The 24,689-nt window shown below is 39.7% G+C and overlaps 1 protein-coding gene across 1 annotated transcript in view; it reads left to right on the forward strand.

The window, feature by feature from the left end:
* The first annotated feature begins 202 nt into the window (after positions 1-202).
* LOC138363625 (dynein heavy chain-like protein 2) overlaps positions 203-24,689 on the forward strand; it is a 29,502-nt gene continuing 5,015 nt past the window's right edge. Inside the window, exons 1-2 of the mRNA XM_069322991.1 lie at positions 203-328; positions 16,613-16,850. Coding sequence (XP_069179092.1) covers positions 203-328; positions 16,613-16,850 — 364 coding nt within the window. The remainder of the gene's footprint in view (positions 329-16,612; positions 16,851-24,689) is intronic.

Below are 24,689 nucleotides of genomic sequence, written 5' to 3' on the forward strand. Positions count from 1 at the left end.
TAAAATTCCGCCGGGAACCCATCACAGCCAGGTGATTTACCCTTCTTTAAGGAGTCTCGTCGTGGACGTGGTGGTGAGCAGACGTGTTTTGTTCTCGCTCTGCTACTGGCGTCTGGTGGGTGGACGTGTTTGTCGTCGCTGTTGGCTGGCGTGTAGACTGATGGGCGGATAGCGTCACGCTGGGGGTGGTATATGTGCCATCATGGGCTCCTACACACCTCCACTCAAGCGGAAGGAGTACGTAGGACTCAAGTTCAGTTGTAATGCTGATTCCGACCTTGTCTGCACGATGATCTTCGATGTGTTACAGTTAAAGACGGACGAAATAGTTGGTTACCAACCACTACCAAGGAACAGAGTGGTGGTGAAATTTGGAAAGAATGTGACGTTTTCAGAGTTTCTAAAGAAGTATGATGATGACATTATCAGTTTACCTAATGGGAAAAGATCAGTACAAGTGATTAAATTGAGCAAAACGTTTACATACGTTTCTGTGAGGGATGCGCCATTTGAAATGTTGAAAGGAACTATTATACTGTAACAATATAGGGAAAGTGGACAATGTTCGTTTCAATAAATATACCTATGGACCAGGGAAAGGGTGTTTAAATGGATCAAGAACAGTAAAGATGGAACTTCACCGTAATATTCCTTCATCAGTGTCAGTAGCAGGTCATTATATTAAATTATATACAGTGGACAACTGAAAACTTGTTTTAACCGTGGGCGTACTGGTCACATGGCTGCTGCCTGCCAGGTGGAGGCAACAGAACGGATCAACATTTTCGTGAACATGACTTTCCGCCATTAATAGAGGACAGTGTATCAGGAAATGAACGCACTGTTGTAAATACTGCAGTTCCAGGTGAGGTAGACGAAGTAACCCACAACTCTGTACGTGAAACGTCTGTGGGAGTGACTCCCAGTGCGAAGTGAGGACGGTGCAGGTAACTTAGGTCAGGACAATAATGGTAAAGCAGACAAGGACGGTGCAGACGACACTGCTCAGAACGCTATACCTGCTGTCGTCCAACCTGGAGAGGGTGAGATAAGTTAGGACACTGTACATGTGGACTCCCATAACATAATCACTGAAGCTGCCCAGAGCTGCGATGCTGACGGTGGTGCTGACCCTGGTGAGGTGGCGATGGAACAAGTAATTGGTTGTCAACTGGATGTAGAGGATGACACCATGCGGGATAGTGATGATTGGCAGTGACAGATATATAAACACTTTCCAACAATTATTGGGTCGTTTTATAAATCCAAACAACGAATCGACGCTTTGTCTCTGAGAAGCGACAATATGCGACAATATGGGAAGGAAGGGGAACTATCGGGAGAAGCGCTGAGCCATTACGACTATATAGCTTGGATCAGGATGAGGATTTGGGATGGGACGCGGGTATGGGAGGTAAGGAATGGTTCCCCAGCCACCTGGACGGGGCACCAATAATTTATCAGTAACGTTAGTGCCGTTCGTCGTGCCAGATATTCAGCCTCTGAGGCCACAGCAACGTTAGATTAGGCTCTGTGTTTAGATGCGGTAAAGGAAGACTGTCCGCCAGAGCTTATCACCGTCTGTGAGGATGTTTTATGACCACGACGGTCGTCATGTGACAAAGAGAAGCCGTTCTCAGGGGAACTATCAGCTCTTTTTCCTAATAGAGAAAGACCTACCTTTCTCTTAACCCAATCCTATTGTCCACTTATACTGCAGGAACTGTGTGTAATTGGGAGTGTGGGTGAGTGAGGGCAGTGACTAGTACCTCTCTTCCCAGCAAAGCACTATATATACACAGAGGCCAAGAGTGATCTTGGCTGGGACGACAACTCTCATCATATTGGGACTTTTGTACAACGAAGTGATCAGCTGAAGTTATCGTGTTGGGTGTTCCATAATAATAAAATTCAACGAAATATTTTATGACTTATTTTTTTTCGGACGTACGGCTTATTTATGCGTTATTTACACTCTTTGTGTAATTTGGTGATAGTAGTGTTCATTGAAAACTGGAAAAGAAAGAAGAATGTTTTGACTATTACAATCTAATAATGAGAATTGATGCCTGTGTAAATTTCCCAATCATGAAATAATTTATTAATATTACCTGGGTGGCAATAAAATATTATTATGATTCCAGTCAGGTCATAAGAAATAGCGATTTGACGGTAATATATATATATCCATTAGTGATAACATTTTAGATGATGTCAAACCAAGTACGGCGTGTGTAGAAATAATTACGTTATTTGAATTACTTGGACTGGTCAGTAGAGCTATGGTCTCCGTTCTCGCAGATCTACGTTCGATCCCCGATGTTCCAGGTCCACAGTTCCTTCACCCATTTTCTTACTTCCCAGCTCTAATACTGTCGTCATAACTTCTCCAAGTTCTATATAGTCATATTACATTAGCTCTTTCTCCTATTAGAGAAAAAGCTACCTTTCTCTTAATCCAATCCGTCCTCCTAATAGAGCGTCGCATTTTGACGTACACTTTACCAATAGACGAAAATCGACGTACTAGAAAATTATTGCGGATCGCGAAACTGACATACTGTTCCATTTTCTGTTTGGGTCCTCTGGCAGGCAGGAATACGGGCACTTTAGTACGACAGTTTCTTGACGTTGGGAAACCTTATGAGGACGAGCTGGACAACAACCTTACTTTAGTACGTGAGTCTATCTCTGCTTGGAGAAACTTTATTTCTTTCATTTAACTATTGTTAATATTGCTGGAATGATAGTAAATTTTCAAGTGAAATGTACATAATAACTATTCCTCTCTGTGTTTTGTTACCCAGACTCAGAAGATACGTCGTATAGCCCAATTATTATTTGTGGTACTTATGTGTGAAGTTGATGCTGCAGATGACTCTTGCGCCAAATGCATTGTTGTCTTTTAGTTGTGGTCGGGAGTGTGAACCTTAGATCAAGCTTGTGGTCTCATTTTTGCAGTGGAAAAAAAATTATATTACTCCCTCACTCATATTATGATTACTATAAAATAGCCTTCTAGTTAACCTATCCATACTAAAATAATTTCAGGGGAAAGGCTACTAGAACCATTTCCTCAATCTTATATGCACCAATGAAAAAGAAAACTTTTCTTTTTTCCGTCAGCTAGATATTGCTTAAAGCCTACCTATTATCGCAATATTTATTTCTTGTATGGGGGTCGTTCAGCTAATATTGTCTGTAGTTCCAGTACCACGAAAGAGATTGTTAAGTCTAACTAGCTGTACAAGTCTTATGATACTCATTTGGGAGAAGAGTGATTAATGTGGCTGTAGTTGAGTCGTCAACGTGCAAGGCGAAAACATTCTTTAGGTCAGACAATTATATCTGAGGTACACATGACATTCAGCCGGTCCAGTCTCATTATCTCTAATTAAATTACTGAAACCGTCACCGGTGTGTGAGTGGTTGGCCGGAATATTGAAACTATGTATTTGAACTACAATCTAAGTACACAAAAACTAAACACCAAATAATTTTAACGTGTCAATAACAACAGAACCACTGAGATGACGCCTCTTTTGATTTAATAATAAGCTGATATATAATTATGCTGTAAATATTTCAACAATTCTCCATAAGCTGACCGGTGCGAACATCGACGACTTCGCTTCTTGCAGGTCGGCGTTCAATTCCGATGATTGGAGTGTGGGCCCACCACTCCTTACACTCCGTCCTGTTCCAGATCCTTCTTCTCATCTCCCTTAAAAGTGCTCTATAATCAAACTGGCTTAACCCTTGCACTTGATAATTACCTTACCTTCCTAAGTCACTGATAACCTAGATTCAGTAACTCTTTCCTAGATAATCTGCGCAAACAATGGTTTCTTGAACATGAACCTCTGTAGTGAAGTAATGAAAGACAAAAAACATTTGCTGGAATTACCTTGCAAGAACACGTGATAAAACATCTGTTAAATCAAATACAACTGGTGGATTTTCTTTAGTTGGACAGCTGCATGTAAACCTCTTGAAGGAACAGGGTAAGTAATGGGTCAGACAATATATCGGAGGACGAAGAATATGAGAAGGCAAAAGGCTCAATTCCAGGATTTAGCGAAGTAGCACATTAACTGAGGGAGGCGAGAGCGAGGCAGGTTAAACGAGGCATTCTGAGAAGGGGATAATAGTTACAAGCTCCAGGGAGACTAATACTTACGAGAGAGAGAGAGAGAGAGAGAGAGAGAGAGAGAGAGAGAGAGAGAGGCGAGATGGAGAAAGATAAGTGAGATATAGTAAACATAAAATGTTAAATAACAGAAAAGTGTTATTGAAAAAAAAAGAAAATGGCATTTTATTGCTTACAATAAATATGTAATTAATATTTAAAGAGTCCCCTCGCTGTAGCACCCGCCACATACACTTGTTATGGCCAGATATATTAATAATAACAATTTGCTGTTAATGATTAAGCAAAATAATATTAGATCCGATTAAAACTCGTATTTTACATATGTTTCAGACACGTCTGTACCATTTTAACATACACACACACACACACACACACACACACACACACACACACACACCCAAAAAGAACTAGGAATCAAAAGGCTGGCATACCGAAAGGGGAATTATGAACAGATGAGAAGTTTCCTAAGTGAAATACCTTGGGACACAGACCTCAGAGACAAGTCTGTACAGGGTATGATGGACTATGTTACACAAAAGTGTCAGGAGGCAGTAAACAGGTTCATCCCGGCCCAAAGGGAAAAATCCGAGAAGCAACAGAAGAATCCATGGTATAATAGGGCATGTATGGAAGCGAAGAAACTGAACAAAAAGGCGTGGAGGAACTTCCGGAATAACAGAACACCAGAAAGCAGGGAGAGATACCAGAGAACCAGGAATGAGTACGTCAGGGTGAGAAGAGAAGCAGAGAAAAATTTTGAAAATGATATAGCAAACAAAGCCAAGACCGAACCAAAGCTACTCCACAGTCACATCAGAAGGAAAACAACAGTGAAAGAACAGGTATTGAAACTTAGAACAGGCGAGGACAGGTATACAGAGAATGACAGAGAGGTGTGTGAGGAACTCAACAAGAGGTTCCAGGAGGTCTTCACAATAGAACAGGGTGAGGTCACTGTGCTAGGAGAAAGGGAGGTAAACCAGGCGGCCTTGGAGGAGTTCGAAATTACGAGAGAGGAGGTCAAGAGACACCTGCTGGATCTGGATGTTAGAAAGGCGGTTGGTCCAGATGGGATCTCACCATGGGTACTGAAAGAGTGTGCAGAGGCACTTTGCTTGCCACTCTCCATAGTGTATAGTAAATCACTAGAGACGGGAGACCTACCAGAAATATGGAAGACGGCGAATGTGGTCCCAATATACAAAAAGGGCGACAGACAAGAGGCACTGAACTACAGGCCAGTGTCCTTGACTTGTATACCATGCAAGGTGATGGAGAAGATCGTGAGAAAAAACCTGGTAACACATCTGGAGAGAAGGGACTTCGTGACAAATCGCCAACATGGATTCAGGGAGGGTAAATCTTGCCTTACAGGCTTGATAGAATTCTACGATCAGGTGACACAGATTAAGCAAGAAAGAGAGGGCTGGGCGGACTGCATTTTCTTGGATTGTCGGAAAGCCTTTGACACAGTACCGCATAAGAGGCTGGTACATAAGCTGGAGAGACAGGCAGGTGTAGCGGGTAAGGTGCTCCAGTGGATAAGGGAGTATCTAAGCAATAGGAAGCAGAGAGTTACGGTGAGGGGTGAGACCTCCGATTGGCGTGAAGTCACCAGTGGAGTCCCACAGGGCTCTGTACTCGGTCCTATCTTGTTTCTGATATATGTAAATGATCTCCCGGAGGGTATCGATTCATTTCTCTCAATGTTTGCGGACGATGCAAAAATTATGAGAAGGATTAAAACAGAAGAGGACTGTTTGAGGCTTCAAGAAGACCTAGACAAGCTGAAGGAATGGTCGAACAAATGGTTGTTAGAGTTTAACCCAACCAAATGTAATGTAATGAAGATAGGTGTAGGGAGCAGGAGGCCAGATACAAGGTATCATCTGGGAGAGGAAATTCTTCAGGAGTCAGAGAAGGAAAAAGACTTGGGGGTTGATATCACGCCAGACCTGTCTCCTGCAGCACATATCAAGCGGATAACATCAGCGGCATATGCCAGGCTGGCCAACATACGAACGGCATTCAGAAACTTGTGTAAAGAATCATTCAGAACTTTGTATACCACATATGTCAGGCCAATCCTGGAGTATGCAGCCCCAGCATGGAGTCCATATCTAGTCAAGGATAAGACTAAACTGGAAAAGGTTCAAAGGTTTGCCACCAGACTAGTACCCGAGCTGAGAGGTATGAGCTACGAGGAGAGACTACGGGAATTAAACCTCACTTCGCTGGAAGACAGAAGAGTTAGGGGGGACATGATCACCACATTCAAGATTCTGAAGGGGATTGATAGGGTAGATAAAGACAGTCTATTTAACACAAGGGGAACACGCACAAGGGGACACAGGTGGAAACTGAGTGCCCAAATGAGCCACAGAGATATTAGAAAGAACTTTTTTAGTGTCAGAGTGGTTGACAAATGGAATGCATTAGGGGGTGATGTGGTGGAGGCTCACTCCATACACAGTTTCAAGTGTAGATATGACAGAGCCCGATAGGCTCAGGAATCTGTACACCTGTTGATTGACGGTTGAGAGGCGGGACCAAAGAGCCAGAGCTCAACCCCCGCAAACACAACTAGGTGAGTACACATACGCACACACTCCAAGAGGACCTGAACAGGTTGAAGCGGTGGTCAGAGAAATGGCTACTGGAATTCAACACGAGCAAATGTAAAGTTATGGAAATGATACTAGGAGATAGGAGACCAAAGGGACAGTACACAATGAAGGGGAACAGCCTACCTGTGACGACGCGCGAAAGAAACCTGGGTGTGGACGTAACACCTAATCTAACTCCTGAGGCACATATAAATAAGATAACGACAGCAGCGTACTCTACACTGGCAAAAGTTAGAACATCATTCAGAAACCTAAGTAAGAAGGCATTTAGGGCGCTTTACACTGCCTACGTGAGGTCAGTCTTAGAGTATGCCGCCTCATCATGGAGTCCCCATCTGAAGAAGCATATAATGAAACTGGAAAAGGTTCAGAGGTTTGCAGCGAGTCTCGTCCCAGAGCTACGAGGGATGGGGGTATGAGGAGCGCCTGAGGGAACTGTGCCTTACGACACTAGAAAGAAGGGAGAGGGGGGACATGATAGGAACGTATAAAATACTCAGAGGGATTGACAGAGTGGATATAGATGAAATGTTCACACGGAATAGTAACAGAACGAGAGGACATGGATGGAAGCTTGAAACTCAGATGAGTCACAGAGATGTTAGGAAGTTTTCTTTTAGCGTGAGAGTAGTGGGAAAATGGAATGCACTTCAGGAACAGGTTGTGGAAGCAAATACTATTCATAATTTTAAAATCAGGTATGATAGGGAAATGGGACAGGAGTCATTGCTGTAAACAACCGATGCTCGAAAGGCGGGATCCAGGAGTCAATGCCCGATCCTGCAGACACAACTAAGTGAGTACAACTAGGTGAGTAAACACACACACACACACACACACACACACACACACACACACACACACACACACACACACACACACACACACACACACACACACACACATACACACACACACACACATACACACACACACACACACACACACATAAACACTCCTGCATAAACGCTTGCAAATCTCTCTCAAACAGATAAAGGTTAATATAAACACGACCATTAAACTTAAATCTCATAGGAGTCAGAACTCTGCGGATCTCATTGGTTCGATTCTCATGGGTAAGCTGGTGTTCCTTGTACGTTAAAATTTTCAGAGTGTACAGGACACGACGCAGGACATTCTTTGCACAACAAAGGACTGTCTTCAGCTCTTGTGTAAAGATCTTGTATAAGACTCTGAGATGCACTCACAAGAATAAACTTTTTAGTCATTCGATGAACAAAGAATGTTTACCAGTCTCACCACAGTCTGTGCCGTAAATAGACTACATATATATATATATATATATATATATATATATATATATATATATATATACATATATATATATATATATATATATATATATATACAACCTGTTCTCGCAAATTTAATAAGTCAATATTGACTTATTAGTTGCGTGCATAGGTGACATACTAAACATAATAGTTTCCCTTGAAAAGCTTCATAGAAAACAACGACCTTACCTAACCTACTTAGTATGTTAAAATAAGCATCTTATAGCTTCGTAATTACAATTATTACCTAACCTATACCTATAATAGGTTAGGTAACAATTGTAATTACGAAGCTATAAGATGCTTATCTTAACATACTAAGTAGGTTAGGTAAGGTCGGTGTTTTCTATGAAGCTTTTCAAGGGAAACTATTATGTTAAGTATGTCACCTATGCACATATATAATAAGTCAATATTGACTTATTAAATTTGCGAGAACGGGTTGATATATATATATATTATATATATATATATATATATATATATATATATATATATATATATATATATATATATATATATATATATATATCAATTTGTATTCACCTGACCCACTAATAATATAAATATAATGTACTGTACTAAACACCATTCGAGAATGAACGATGTAGGTTCGTAACGTTGTGTAAATTTTCTAATAAGTGTAATACATTCTAAAGTTATTTATTTATTATTTTCACCTCGAACGATCAAGACTTTTGGAGAACTCCTCATCGAATTAAACAAAGATTCAAGAGCAGTAGTTAGAGGGACTGAAGCCCTAAACGAGAAAAAAATCAGCAGTACAGTATATACAGTCAAATTCAATGAGACTTTTCATGTATAAATGTCAAAATTTCATATTATCATTTTTGTCTGTCGCGTGACGCTAAAAAACTCTCTGAAGTTGAAGTTGTCCTCTACATCACCTGAGGCCGAGGCGGGAAGTACACACATAATAGCAGCTTACACAGTATGATGGCCATGTAGGATGAAGTTCTGTCTTGGTTTTGGCAATGGTAAGAAGTCAGCCCATCCTCCGAAAATTTTCCAACGTCAAGAAACTGTCGTACTAAAGTGCTCTTATCCTAACCTACCAGGGGGCCCAAAACAGAAAACGGGACTGTATGTCAATTTCGCGAGCCGCTTCCCTTTTCTAGTACGACGATTATTGCCCTTAGGTAAAGTATACGTCAACATGGCTGGCTCTCTCTTAAACGTATATTTTCATGATGCATCTCGATTATTTCGATGTTGTTGATCTGGATATCTCTGGCGATGGAGGATGTGGAAAAGCCATGCGAGCTTTGATACAGCCTTGTTGTTGGTGCATGACCATGCGCCTGGAGAGAGATGCTGTCACATGTAATTCCCATATGTGGACATTACTGTGGCTGAAAGCGCCATGTGAACATATATAGATTCGTCAGCCAGGATATCTTTGAATGAGCTCTTGTGCTCGGTAAATTAATATCTATCAAGAATTTCCAGCGCTCTGAAATATAACAAATCACATGCGGCAATCTTAAATCACTGCCTTAATTTAATTCCGTATTAAGATGACCAATCTGTTATGTGGAAAGGAAAGAGAGTGCATTAGATGCCAAGTCAGGTGGAAATAATCGAGATTGACATTGCAGACGAAGCTGAAAAGTTTGCAACTAAGAAAATAAATGTAGACATTTACATACGACAGAGTCGATCACAGATTAAGAAAGCAATTTGCGATAAAGCAATGCAGAAGATGTACAGTGAGCACAACACAGCAGTTGCAACATCATGATCTGCGGGTTGGTACAAGAATTCAACCAACTTCAAACCACTTATTTTGTTGAAAGGGAGCTGTAGAACAAAAGCAGTACACTAACATCGCATCAGGCTTGGATGCCCATGAGCATGGGAAATAGGCTTACAGGTTCAGGAGATGAGAGGAAATGTCAGCACTGTGGAGAAATGCCTGACAGACCGCAGGAACATTATCTAACACAGTACACAGTTACAAACCAAATAAGATTTAAACTAAGATTTAACAGAGCAGAGGTTGTTGTTAAAAACATTGGGCATAATCTTACAGAAGCGAACATACAAGTCATAAATATTCACACATCGCCTAAGACAGAAACAAGAAACGAGTAACTCCTAGTGGGCCAGCCAGAGGCTAAGGGTCAGCGCAGGAATAACCCTGGAAAAAAAACACCACTCGAATTTACCGTAAACCTCCAGTTTCAATGAATGCGTCTGTCTACGCTTGTCAATATGTATTCAACAGTAAGGAGCTCAACAAAACTAAACACGACCAATCATGCTCAATCTAAGTTTTAAGGTAGCTGGCTGCCTGGCATGGACATACACACTTCCATAAATAATAAGAACGTTTTGTGCCTCAGATTCCGGTTGCTTTACTGTTGAAATCCAGAATCGACCTGAAAACGATTCGCCCGTTGTGTCTAACTTCGACTCTGAAGCCAACCGGTCCTCCTGGAAGAGCTTCGCATTTTGAAGTATACTCTACCTAAGACCAAAAATTGTCGTACTGGAAAATAATAGCGGCTCGCGAAATTGACATACTGTTCCGTTTTCTGTTTTTGGTCCTCTGGTTGATTAGGATAAGGGCACTTTAGAACGACAGTTTCTTGACGTTAGGAAACCTTAGGAGAACTGGTTGCCGCAGCAGTAGTGTCACATCACATAGCACAGGACGCTCAACTTTATCGTCAGTCTTGAACAGCGACTATTTTTATTATAATTCTCGGAGCTACGCAGAATCAATTAATTGCAACAAGGGATCTGTAAAGTTTTATTCTCATTAACCTTTACACAAAATAACATTTACTGATATGATGAAAGTTATTTGCATTTGAAATTTTAGCTTTTATCAGTTGGTATTTGTGTCGATCACCAAATGCTGTAAAGAATTTGATATATTTTTTTAATGACTAATAATACAAATTCTTTACAAAGATACGTCTTTATTTTTGTTATTGGTAGACGCAAGCATTTTACAACCACACGAGAAAATGGTTCCTCTACAGCCAGGCTAATGTAAACACGAGCATTACAATACGGTTGTTTTGGTTCAATGTTCGAAGGCCTTCTTATGTAACAGCTGATAACATTTCATTGTAATTTTAACTGCAGGAAATATTTTAGTAAGTTTTCACTTGACATGGTCATTCCAAGACGTCTTTTCTACGCCACTCTGTAACATGCTTACTGAATGAATTTTGCGGTTCCGTCCCTGAGCTAATTATGTGCCTAAATGTGATGTGATATGATGATTATGTGATGACTAAACCACAACTCAGAAGATGGAAAAGCGACTCGCTTATCCATCTGACTAAACCTTCTAAACCTGACTAATCCTTCTAAACCTTTTAAACCTAAGTAAACCTTCTAAACTTGACTAAATTACTTTTTCCATCTGACTCAGAAGATAGAGAAGCGACTCGCTTCTCTATCTTCTGAGTCGTGGTTCAGTCATCTTTTCTTCAGCCACGTTATTGTGACTCATCGTCTGCATGGAGTTGACACGTGAATCATCAGATGTGAATGCTGGAAAGTATTATACATTATGAGATTTCATTTCTCAATTATATTTCTCATTAGGGGACTGTTCCTGTGAGGAGTCTCCAGTATTACTGGCTTCTCCATTTTATACTGATTCTACCAATGACATTTCTTTGAGATGAGGTCCATGTCTGTTCAAAATTCATGTGGTTCTTTTTTTTAGATAATTGATTTTTTAGTTGAGGAATAAAGATTTTGGGCTTTCTTCCTACTATAATTGAACTCCAAAGGAGGCAGCAGAACACGCTGGGGAAAAAAATGACTTCCTATTCTTCCTGTTGCGTTTTGGTATTAATATGTTGGAACATTTTATCGCATATTCACCTTGTATACCGTTCTTCTTACGTATAGTTCTAAACATCATATAATGGAGTTCAGGAGGAATCAATTATGATTTTCAAAAGGCGAGTCAGCTAATTTTCTCAGGAGTCGGTAAATTTCTCCCGAGATAATTATTCTAATCAATAGAAAAAAAGAATCGAATCAGTCATCCACATATTTTGATCATATGGATTTTGATGGGTAACTTTGTTATAACTTAATAATGACTGAAGAGTCATTATTAAGATGGCGCTGTTTGTCAAGAAAACCATGGTTTTACCTGTCACAGGTGTGGCATCTACACTTATACCTACGAAATGAACAGTATGCTAAACAACACAGCTCAATTCCAACACAATGTCACACAAAATAGTTCAATAGACGTGTCATCTATATAGTTTGTATATAAAAACCTGGCCGGATGCGAATGGAACATTGTGTGAAAAATTCAAAGCAATCGGTAAAGAACTTTCGGAGATTAGCGATTTTGAACTAACGAACATTGCCATTTATGTATATATAATATATATATATAATATATATATATATATATATATATATATATATATATATATATATATATATATATATATATATATATATATATCAGATTCAGATTCAGATGTTTATTCAGGTAAGGTATATACATACAAGTGATGTTACATTAATGGATTGATATATAGATAGAGCTAGTACATACAATGCCTAAAGCCACTATTACGCAATGCGTTTCGGGCAAGTTTCGGACATATATATATATATATATATATATATATATATATATATATATATATATATATATATATATATATATATATATATATATATATATATATATATATATATATGCCGTACCTAGTAGCCAGAACGCACTTCTCAGCCTACTATGCAAGGCCCGATTTGCCTAATAAGCCAAGTTTTCATGAATTAATTGTTTTTCGACTACCTAACCTACCTAACCTAACCTACCCTAACTTTTTCGGCTACCTAACCTAACCTAACCTATAAAGATGGGTTTGGTTAGGTTAGGTAGGTTTGGTTGGGTTCGGTCATATATCTACGTTAATTTTAACTCCAATAAAAAAAATTGACTTCATACATAATGAAATGGGTAGCTTTATCATTTCATAAGAAAAAAAATAGAGAAAATATATTAATTCACGAAAACTTGGCTTATTAGGCAAATCGGGCCTTGCATAGTAGGCTGAGAAGTGCGTTGTGGCTACTAAGTACGACATACATATATATATATATATATATATATATATATATATATATATATATATATATATATATATATATGTGTGTGTGTGTGTGTGTGTGTGTGTGTGTGTGTGTGTGTGTGTGTGTGTGTGTGTGTGTGTGTGTGTGTGTGTTGCTTGTCAAGATTTCTCTGGTGATGGTCTGGTTACCTTGGTTACCTTGAGGTGATTCCGGGGCTCAGCGGCCCTGCGGCCCGGTCGTCGACCAGGCCTCCTTGTTTCTGGACTGGTCAACCAGGCTGTTGGACGCGGCTGCTCGCAGCTTGACGTATGAGTCACAGCCTGGTTGATCAGGTATCATTTGGAGGTGTTTGTTAAGTTCTCTCCTGAGCACTGTGAGGGGTCGGCCAGTTATGCTCCTTATGTGTAGTAGATGTGTGTTGAACAGCCTCGGTCCTCTGATGTTGATAGAGTTCTCTCTCAGAGTACCTGTTGCACCTGGTTGTAAGAAGAGATTATATGTTCCTTAATGGAGCCTTGTTGTTTGTGCATAGTTAATCGCATAGAAAGAGACGTTTTTATATTGCCTATATACTGAGTTCTTTGGGGCTTTCAGTCCTCAAGCGGGCATGTGAAGATATAGACGACGTTGGTTTCCTTAAGGGCGTTCTGTTGGCGTCTGGGGAGTTTTTTATAAGTGGGTTTGCCGTTTTTTTGACGGTCAACCTGACGATAAGAAAGAAGACAGCGCTAGGAGATGGAAGGAAGAGAAGGAGATCAACGCTAGGCACTTTACCCAGCGTCTCTAGCGTGTGACAGGAAATATACATGGCCCGTATTGCAAGACAGGATCGATTGTCTTTACTGGCCGCCGCCGCCACTCTCCCGCAAGCATGCCTGAATCTGTTGAGTAATTCCTCATGCGTCGTGGGGACTTGAGGAGGCGGGCGGAAGTCGTGGGCAGAAAGTTCGGTGCTGAAAGCAACAGAAGAGACAAAAGTAAGACGCATTCTACAGTCGCTGTATTTGTTGATTATGGAAACTAATAGAAGGTATACAGTATAAGGGAAGTTCAACCATGCAACAGTACATGTACGTGAGTTAAAAACACACATTTGACTTATGGTAAAAAAAAATAGATAGCCTTGGAGTCACTCTACTCACATGCGGCTCAGGCGTGGGAACATATATTACTGGGAATATGGAACAGGTGTTAAAGCTAGTTTACACTTCGTTTCATTAAGTGGTATTTTAAGGACTCACACCCTCATCCATCATGTTCTTGATTACCCGTTGATTAATGTATATAGAAACGCTGAGATAAGAACTGTTCCTGAACAAATAGCCTGGATGTGTCATAATGGAAATATTAATGATATTCTGGAGTGATAAGATTTTTGCACCAGGACTGTAACTTTGTGGATTTGTCTGAATGTGTATTGCAGAGTGTCTATGTACCTATTCAAAAAATATTTGTGTGCACGTATGGTACCATACTGCATGTGTAAAGGATGAAATGTGTATGTTTATCACTCTGAATGTTCAGTAATATGTTGATTGTTTGTAATGTATATATATATATATATATATATATATATATATATATATATATATATATATATATATATATATATTATATATATATATATTGTGACGATAATCTCTTTCAAGAGAGATTGAGCCTGCTCTTCCCTACATAAAGTTACTTATATATATACAACAATAAGATGCTACCTTCAAGATACGTCTACCAGTAGCACAAAACGTTTTGTCCAGGAGGCAAACGTACCCTAAACTCCCCCCACTCCTCACTCCCTCCATGCTGGCTCGCCACCGTCATCAACCAGCAAACTACCATTCCCAGCCTGCCTGCTTCTGATTGGTGACCCGCCGACTGCACACCTGCACCTCAGCGCCCTCTACTTAGTCGATGTCTGTTCTTGAACCAGTCATTGAAGTTAGAATATCTTGTGCTCTCAAGCTGTGAACAACTAACTGATATACACTCTGTCTATCAGGTGGATGTTTCTCAGCTAGCACTTTATTCTCAGCACCTACTTATTTCATTTTGTTTTTATATTATCGAGTAACGTCATCCCTGTTCTAATTTTTATGTTATATTTTTAGACTTGTTTGTTTGCACTGTACATAGCCAAGGAATTGTCTTTGTTTTTAGTTTGCTTTCAATTAAATTAAAGTTTCATTATTCATACTATGTGTTTTGCATGTATTCCCTTACTTTACCACAGACAACAGCCAAGCAGTCGATTTTTTTCTTTAATGTGATAGGCATTGACACCAGCCATTAGGAGGACTGCCGAACATCTACACTCCTTCATTTTCCCGTCACATTAAATGGGGGCCTGTCCTAGGAGCTTCACTCAGGTACTAGTACCAGAACATTAATTTGTGGTAAGTGTACTTGGCTTTGATACAGTTGTTTTTCAATATTTTCATTACTTTTAATATTTATATGGTGCTGTGTATTTTGTGCTTTCCGAGCGTAGCATATTGTGAGTGTTGGATAACTTTGGATTACGTGGTGACTGAGGCCTCAGTCATTCTCTTAATTGGTCATCCCTCCCTCCGTGTTATTACTCGTGTTTACCACCTTCTGTCCCTAGGATATTTCTCAATCTCAGACAGATCATCATTTTGGTACCCTGGTACTTTGGTTTGTCTCGGGTCAAAGCACCCTATCTTCTGCAATCCAACCAAAGGAGGATAAGAGGGCCATAGTTCCTCTAGCACGGACTAAGTTGCTGACTTGGGACCTCAGCAGCAGTTCTCGTCACCAGTTGACACTCGCACCCCTACACGTCGGTCAGAGATGATGATATTTACTTAGGTAGGGAATTAGCTTTCTTTTTTTCAGAGCACAAAGTTCGCTTTCTATAAGTATCATATTTCATTTAGTGGAAAACCCTTGCTTCTGTCCTATAGAGACTCGGCAAGGTAAGCCTACATTCTTGGACTACCTTACTCACTTTTGGAATAATTAAATGTTTCGTTTGTTTTAGAAACTCAGTTTCATTTATTTAGTAGGATTTTCTTGCCCTTATTCTCTTACATTGAGTACCGGGTACAAGATTTCCTGCGCTTTTGATTGACTAATCATTTACCCTACTAAAATTAACGTTAATTGTTAACGATTAAAATACCACAGGATAGTTACCAGTTGCCACGGTATCCTGTTACTGACACTTCCATATCACAAGTATTCGTTGTACATTTATTTGCTATTTTTCACCATGTTTCGTCTCCAAGCTTTTCGTAACGATCCAGCAGGTGAAATAGGGAACTTAAGTCGTGCCAAGAGACCGAATTACAAACTCTTGCACACGAGAATCAACTAGATGTTCTCCATGGAGCCAACAAAAAAGACTTGCACAATTTAATATTGGATCACCTCTTAGATGAAGGGAAGATTGACTCTGAAACTCACGAAAATTATTCTATTGCAGATAGACATGCTCTGGCAACTATGAAACTCAAGCTCGAACTTGCAAAGATCGAGCGGGAGCCCCAAAAAGAAGCCCTCCAACAACAAAAAGAAGTTCTACAAATGAGGAAAGACAGGCGGCCCTAAGGAAAGAAGAACAAGACCGTGAGGAGGCCTTAAAGAAAGAACAACAAGAATGCGAGGTGGCCCTAAAGAAACGCGAGATGGCCCTAAAGAAAGAAGAGACGGCCCTACTCCAAGAGCGTGAGCGAGTACAGCTTGAAGCAAGACAACGTCACCTGGAGATACAACGCGAGCATGACAAACAGCAAGGGAATATGGCTATAAAATGTCGTCAACGAGAACTCACGTTGGAAACTACACACCACATTCAGCGCCAACAAGCTACCGCCAGTCTTCCAGTAAGTTTCAATGTTCCCATGCAAGTAAGTTAATGCCACCATTCGTTGAGACAGAGATTGATGTATTTTTCACCACTTTTGAGACCTTAGCTAAAAAACTTAGCTGGCCTGCAGATCAATGGTCTACCTTCTCAGAGTGCATCTCACAGGTAGAGCTGCAGTTACTCTCAGTACCTTAGCGTCTGAGAATGACAACCAGACCCTGAAGCAAGCAGTGTTGGACGCCTACCTTCTCTCCACCGAAAGCTACAGACGAAAATTCCGTGATTATCTAAAGGCAAGTACCACTACCTTTCTAGAATTTGCCAATACAAAGAAAAGATATTCATGAAATGGCTGGAAGCAGCACATGTCTCTACATTTTCAGAACTCGTCAACCTCATGCTAGTTGAGGAATTCTTGAGACGTGTTCCCCCTTCCGTCCGTTTATTTAGCAGACAAAGAAGAAACCGACTACATCAAATGTGCGAAGTCGGCTGACACCTACAGCATCATCCACGGCTTACACCAGATACACCTTCCAGTAAGAAGTCTTGGTATAGTTATGATAAAGTGAGTACAGATCAAGCGAGCTCTCAATTGTATTGTAAGTACTGCAAACTCGGTGGACATACTATAGATAGATGTGGGAAGGCTCAATACACAGGCAATGAAACAACTAAACCCAAACCGATCCTCCTAAGTCAGGTAAGCCTGTGATAAATGTTGGTGTTCCAGTTAATGATCTTTCTCTCTTCAGCAAACACCTGTATCCTGGAACTGTCTCTACCAACGGTATAGATTCGGAGGATGTTTCAAATTGAAGATCTTGAGGGACACAGCCGCTCTTCAGTCAATAATATTGAAATCAGCTGTGCCTAACATCACCTACACCGAGGAAACCGTCCTTATCACTGACCTCACTGCTACCACTCCGTATCCACTCGCCAGAGTTCACCTGGATTGTCCTTTTGTGACCGGTGAAGTCCAAGTCGCCATCAGGGAAAAGCCTTTTCCCATGTCGGAGTGCAACTTCTCCTGGGCAACGACTTGGCACAAGATCTGCAACCGTCCAACCTGATCATCATGGACAAACCCCAGGTGTGTAACTCTGTAGTGGACAATCCCATCTTTAAGTATGTTTCAGCAGAGGTCCAAGAAAGTGATGAAGTTTCTCCTCCGGTTTTGGTGACCACCCATGCACAAGCTGCACGCCCGCAACCAGCTGACTCTACTCTAACCGCTGTCCCTCACGACCATCAGAATCTACCACCGAATCTTACTAGGTTGGAGTTCCGTAAGTTACAGAGGGAGGATCCATCATTAACACCATTATTCCTCCAGGCTGAGACTCAACCTAACAGTATCCCTGGGTTCTTCCTAGAGAATCTGTTGCTCTACCGCAGGTACAGACCCAGTAAGCTGACGGTGGATGACGATTGGACAAATGTCGACCAACTAGTAGTTCCCACCAGCCTACGGCCCGATATTCTACACCTGGCCCATGGAGCTCTTTCTCACTACGATTTTAACAAAATCTACCACGGAATCAGACAAGACTACTACTGGCCAGGTATGGTTAAAGACGTCAAAAGTTACGTGCAACAGTGTCATACATGTCAAATGGCAGGTAAACCTAACATCTCTATCCTCAGGCTCCATTGACTCCTATCCAGGTGCCTGCGGAACCTTTCCACAGACTCATCATAGACTGTGTTGGTCCTTTACCCCGGACCAGTTCTGGCAACTCCTATATACTAACCATCCTGTGTCCTACCACCAGATTCCCCATAGCAGTTCCAGTAAAGAACATCACGGCTGCTACTGTGGTGAAACAACTATTGAAGATCTTAATGCAGTATGGATTTCAAAGGGAGGTTCAAAGCGACTGTGGCACCAACTTCACCAGTGATCTCTTCAAGAAGACACTGGAAGAGTTCAACATCACATAGGTACTGTTCAGCCCTATCATCCTGCTTCACAGGGTTCTCTTGAACGTAGTCATCAGACTATTAAAGCACTCAGGGGTCTGAGTGCTTTAATAGTGCTTCTATATTGGTGCGGAGCCTTGAAGTGGGTAGTGACTCCACACCAATATAGAAGCATCAAGAAATATGGGCCAATAAGCCCTTTGCAGTTACTTCCATTCTTCCCTTTAACTTACAAAATATTATACCCATTGTTTCGTGTTCCGTCTTGTGTTGAAAGTTTGTTTTCACCTCATCCAAAACTGTTGTAACATATCACCTCACCCAAATGCATGTATAAAATCAAAGTTGTTTAAACTCTGTTTAGTGTTTGCAAGTTATAAGTGTGTGTGTGTAAACTAAAGTCTTCAAAAATGTAATAAGTTATTACGAAACTTATTTGACGTAACTTTTGACGTAATGTAATAAGTTATTACGAAACGCGTTCAAGTGTCGCGTCAGACTAGAAATAAAAGTGAATTTTGGAGAATTGATTTTTCAATTATCATCAACAGCAAAAAGAAATATAAGAAATATTGAGAAAATTCGTGTTAGAATTATTAATCTTACTTTTTCGGTCATATTTAACAACACACACACACACACATACACACACACACAACACACACACACACACACACACACACACACACACACACACACACACACACACACACACACACACACACACACACACACATATATATATATATATATATATATATATATATATATATATATATATATATATATATATATATATATATATATATATATATATATGCGAACAAGCGTTCGCATATATATGCGAACACACATATACACGTGTGTTCCTCACGTGTATATGCCCCAAAGCATGAGGTGATTTGATAAAATGCTACGCCCAAGATTGCCATCAGAGTGCCGGCGGGCTGATGGGCTAAATAGCCTCGGCTACCATCAGTTTTTGTCCGGTCGGGAAGGTCAAGTGGATTAAGGCGTCCTGTACATACCAGTTGCGTTGCTCCTGGCAGTATGGGTTCGAGTCACTTCTGAGGTGTGAGTTTTCAGTTATATATATATATATATATATATATATATATATATTATATATATATATATATATATATATGTCGTACCTAGTAGCCAGAACTCACTTCTCAGCCTACTATGCAAGGCCCGATTTGCCTAATAAGCCAAGTTTTCCTGAAATAATATATTTTCTCTATTTTTTTTCTTATGAAATGATAAAGCTAGCCAGTTCATTAAGTATGAGGTCAATTTTTTTTATTGTTGTTAAAATTAACGTAGATATATGACCGAACCTAACCAACCCTACCTAACCTAACCTAACCTATCTTTATAGGTTAGGTTAGGTTAGGTAGCTGAAAAAGGTAAGTTAGGTTAGGTTAGGTAGGTTAGGTAGTCGAAAAACAATTAATTCATGAAAACTTGGCTTACTAGACAAATCGGGCCTTGCATAGTAGGCTGAGAAGTGAGTTCTGGCTACTAGGTACGACATATATATATATATATATATATATATATATATATATATATATATATATATATATATATATATATATATATATATATATATATATATATATGTCGTACCTAGTAGCCAGAATGCATTTCTCGGCCTACTATGCAAGGCCCGATTTGCCTAATAAGCCAAGTTTTCCTGAATTAATATATTTTCTCTAAATTTTTTTCTTATGAAATGATAAAGCTACCCATTTCATTATGTATGAGATCAATTTTTTTTATTGGAGTTAAAATTAACGTAGATATATAACCGAACCCAACCAACCCTACCTAACCTAACCTAACCTATCTTTATAGGTTAGGTTAGGTTAGGTAATGGAAAAAGTTAGGTTAGGTTAGGTTAGGTAGGTAGGTTAGGTACTCGAAAAACAATTAATTCATGAAAACTTGGCTTATTAGGCAAATTGGGCCTTGCATAGTAGGCTGAGAAGTGCGTTCTGGCTACTAGGTACGACATATATATATATATATATATATATATATATATATATATATATATATATATATATATATATATATATATATAAATGTAAATGTTCGTTTGTTAAAAATCGCAAATCTCCGAAAGTTCTTCACCGATTGCATTGAAATTGTTACGCAACGTTCCATTCGCGTCCGAGCAGGTTTTATATACATACTATCTTCATGTCATGTTTGTGACCAGAAAAAAACATGCTTTTTCGGGAAAACTGTGTTTTTCCATGTGTTATTCATGTGAGGGAAATCTTTGAAACTCCTTTACCGATTGCTTTGAAATTTTGACTCAATGTTGCATTCGAAAAGGCTCGTCTTTTTGTATATCTACTATATACGTGCCTCACCCGTGACAGGAGAAAACATGCTTTTTTAAAAAACAGTGCCATCTGTTGGACGGAAGAGCAACACACGCTGTAATCTCCGAAAGTTATTCACCGATTGCCTTGAAATTTTGACACAACGTTGCATTCAAATAGGCGCTTTTTATATACCTACTATATAAATACCACCCCGTGACAGGTAAAAACATTCGTTTTTGAAAAACAGCGCCATCTGTTGCACATAATAGCAACATGCACGTTAAACTAAAAATGTCACGAATTTCATTTCAATGTTTCAGATTACACTGATAAATTTTATTTTCATAGATTTCGATTTAATTTTTTTTTATTGAATTATTTTGAGTGACATTGTGTTGGAACTGAGCTGTGTTGTTTACCATACCGTTCATTTCGTAAGTATAGGAATAGATACCACACCTGTGACAGGTAAAACTATGCTTTTCTTGAAAAACAACGCCATCTGTTGCATGTAAGAGCAACACACATGCTATTATAAATATGTTACAATTCCATTTCAATGTTTCTGATTGCATTGATGAATTAAATTTTCATAGATTTTGATTTATTTTCATTTTGATTGAATTATTTTGTGTGAATTGCATTGGAATTCAGCTGTGTTGTTTACCATACCATTCATTTCGTGAGTATAGTTTATTTTTTTCATATTTTCATTTCATTTTAACTGTTTTTTTTTTTATATTTCAGTGTTTGGAACATCAGATGACTTGATGTTCCCAATTATCTGATGGGGAACATCAGTCCATTTGGGAAGGCATCGGACGAGGGAGTGGGGAATGGTGGGGAGGACGAGGGGACGGAAGTGAGAGATGGTGGGGAGGACGAGGGGACAAATGAGGAGGTAATGCTGGGGAAAGACGAGGGGACAGGGAAATTTGGGATTGTGAGGACGAGGGGATGGGGAATGGAGAATAGTGAGGAGAACAAAGGAACGGTGGAGTGGGGAATGGTTGCTAGGCCGAGGAGACGGGTGAGGGGGAAACAGGGAAGGTTGCTGTGGCCCAGCAACGCACATACGTCGCACACACACACATATAATAATTATATATTATATATATATATATATATATATATATATATATATATATATATATATATATATATATATATATATATATATATATATATATATATATATATATATATATATATATATATTAGTTGGTTTACGCAATGAAAGTCAATAGGTGAAGGAAAGACCCAAAATATGTGTAAGTGTACTAAAACTAAATTTTCGGATGTGACCTACAAACCCTTTTCTCTTTCCAGAACATTGAATACAGCACTCGGGGAAATGTTGTAATAATGTTTTGTAATAATATATAGTTACACCCGAAAATTGTATTTGTGTAATTCACTTACATATATACATTTTGGGTCTTTCCTTCACTTTCAATTAAGCTTCTAGGCATTGTAGTACGAGTTTCCATAGAAGTGAAATCTATTTCAAGTTAGGCATAGATTTAGATCCAAGCCACCCTACAACACCCGCCATACGATCAGCCATCACTGTGCAAAGTTTGGTGAGGCTAGTCCAAGACGTCTGGCCCTAATTTTGAACAGAGAAATATAGATATTTCTTATAGAAATAGAAGGGAGTACCCAGCAATGCCCGGATCTCTGGATTCATCTTGTGCTATCTTTCTGTCAATCACTCTCTCTCTCCCTCCCTCCCTCCCTCCCTCTTCTCTCTCTCTCTCTCTCTCTCTCTCTCTCTCTCTCTTCTCTCTCTCTTCTCTCTTCTCTCTCTCTCTCTCTCTCTCTCTCTACAACCCTCCCCCCCTTCCACTCTCAGTCCCTCCCAACTCTTCCTCCTATTCTCCTTACCTCACAGCCTCTGATCTTCCCTCCATCCCACTCTCCTTCTTGTTTTTTCTACCTTCCGTCAATTTTCTCTCTCTTGGATCTCTCTCTCCTTCCCATTATCTTTATTTCCCTCCCTCCCTACCCTGGACGGTAGAGCAACGGTCTCGCTTCTTGAGGGTCAGCGTTCAATCCCTGATCGTCCAAGTGGTTGGGCCCCATTCCTTCCCCCCATCCCATCCTAAATCCTTATTCTGATCCCTTCCAAATGCTATATAATCGTAAGGACTTGGTGCTCTCCCCTGATAATTCCCTTCCCTCCCTCTCTCCCCTCCTTCCGTTCTCTCTCCCATCCTGTCTACCATTCCTCCTCTTGTTCCGGTCCCCTTCCATCTTCTGGTTCTCTCTTCCTCCTTCCATCACATTCTTTCTCTCATCCTTCTTCTGTTCTGTCTCCCTCCTGTTCTACCCCACTTTGTCCCTCATTCACTCGTTCTTTCACTTCGGTCCTCCCATTTACTTCTCTCCACCTATTCACTCCTCTCCTCCATTCACTTACACCGTTTGGAAAACAATCTAAAACCCTCATTTCAGCCTTCACGGGACCTGTTACGTTAAATCCTGTAAAGTTTAATGAGGCTAGCCTCTAGCGTCTGGTCTCATTCATAGATATATCACATATTCCTTCACAGATATATCCGTTTAGTTCTGTATTAACATTCTGGGTCAGGTCAGGTCGACCAGGTCAGCTTATTGACCTGGTCGACCTACTTAGTCAGGTAGTTAACCTGGTCGACCTACTAGGTCAGGTAGATGACCTGGTCGACCTACTAGGTCAGGTAGATGACCTGGTGTCAACAAGTGGGTCACGTCTGCTGAAACCTTCGTAAGAGTAATGCAATTTTAATTATCGTCATGAATACTTTCAAATCCGTCCTAAAAATTTTGTTTTAAATAGATGTCCTAAAAATTTCTTTACAAAACAATGTTTTTAGTCTTTAAATTGTCATCATAACAATTTTCTTTCTTTTCATGAAAGTTTTCATCTCGTTCCTAAAATTTTCATGCTCGTGGCCCAAAAATTTATCTTCGTCACAAAGAATTTCATCCTCGTCATTAAACCTTTCATTCTCGTTCTAAATTTTCCATCCTCGTCATAAAAGATTTCATTATGTTCATTCAGTTTTCATCCTCATCATAAAAACTTCACAAAAAATAATAAAACTTCTTACACATGAATTTTCACGAATGAATAATCGATACAAAATAAAATATGAACTATTTTGACGATAATGGAAGGACAATGGAAAGATCTCTTTGCAAATAGAGACATAAAACTAATCACAGGAATAGAATTGTATGTTGAGTGTTGCTGGATAATGTATAAAATACAATATATAGTATGATTTCTGAAATATGGATGCCTCCTTTATCAATAAATTACAGTTCCCATCTATATTGCATCCCAAGCAATATTTCATTTGTTGCAGTTTAGCAGAGTCTTGGCAATATAATTCCTTGTTTCTTAAACAACATTTAACTGATTTTCCTGTTTCCTGATATACATGC

This window comes from Procambarus clarkii, chromosome 11 (genome assembly GCF_040958095.1).
Source record: "Procambarus clarkii isolate CNS0578487 chromosome 11, FALCON_Pclarkii_2.0, whole genome shotgun sequence".
Taxonomy (NCBI): Eukaryota; Metazoa; Arthropoda; class Malacostraca; order Decapoda; family Cambaridae; genus Procambarus; species Procambarus clarkii.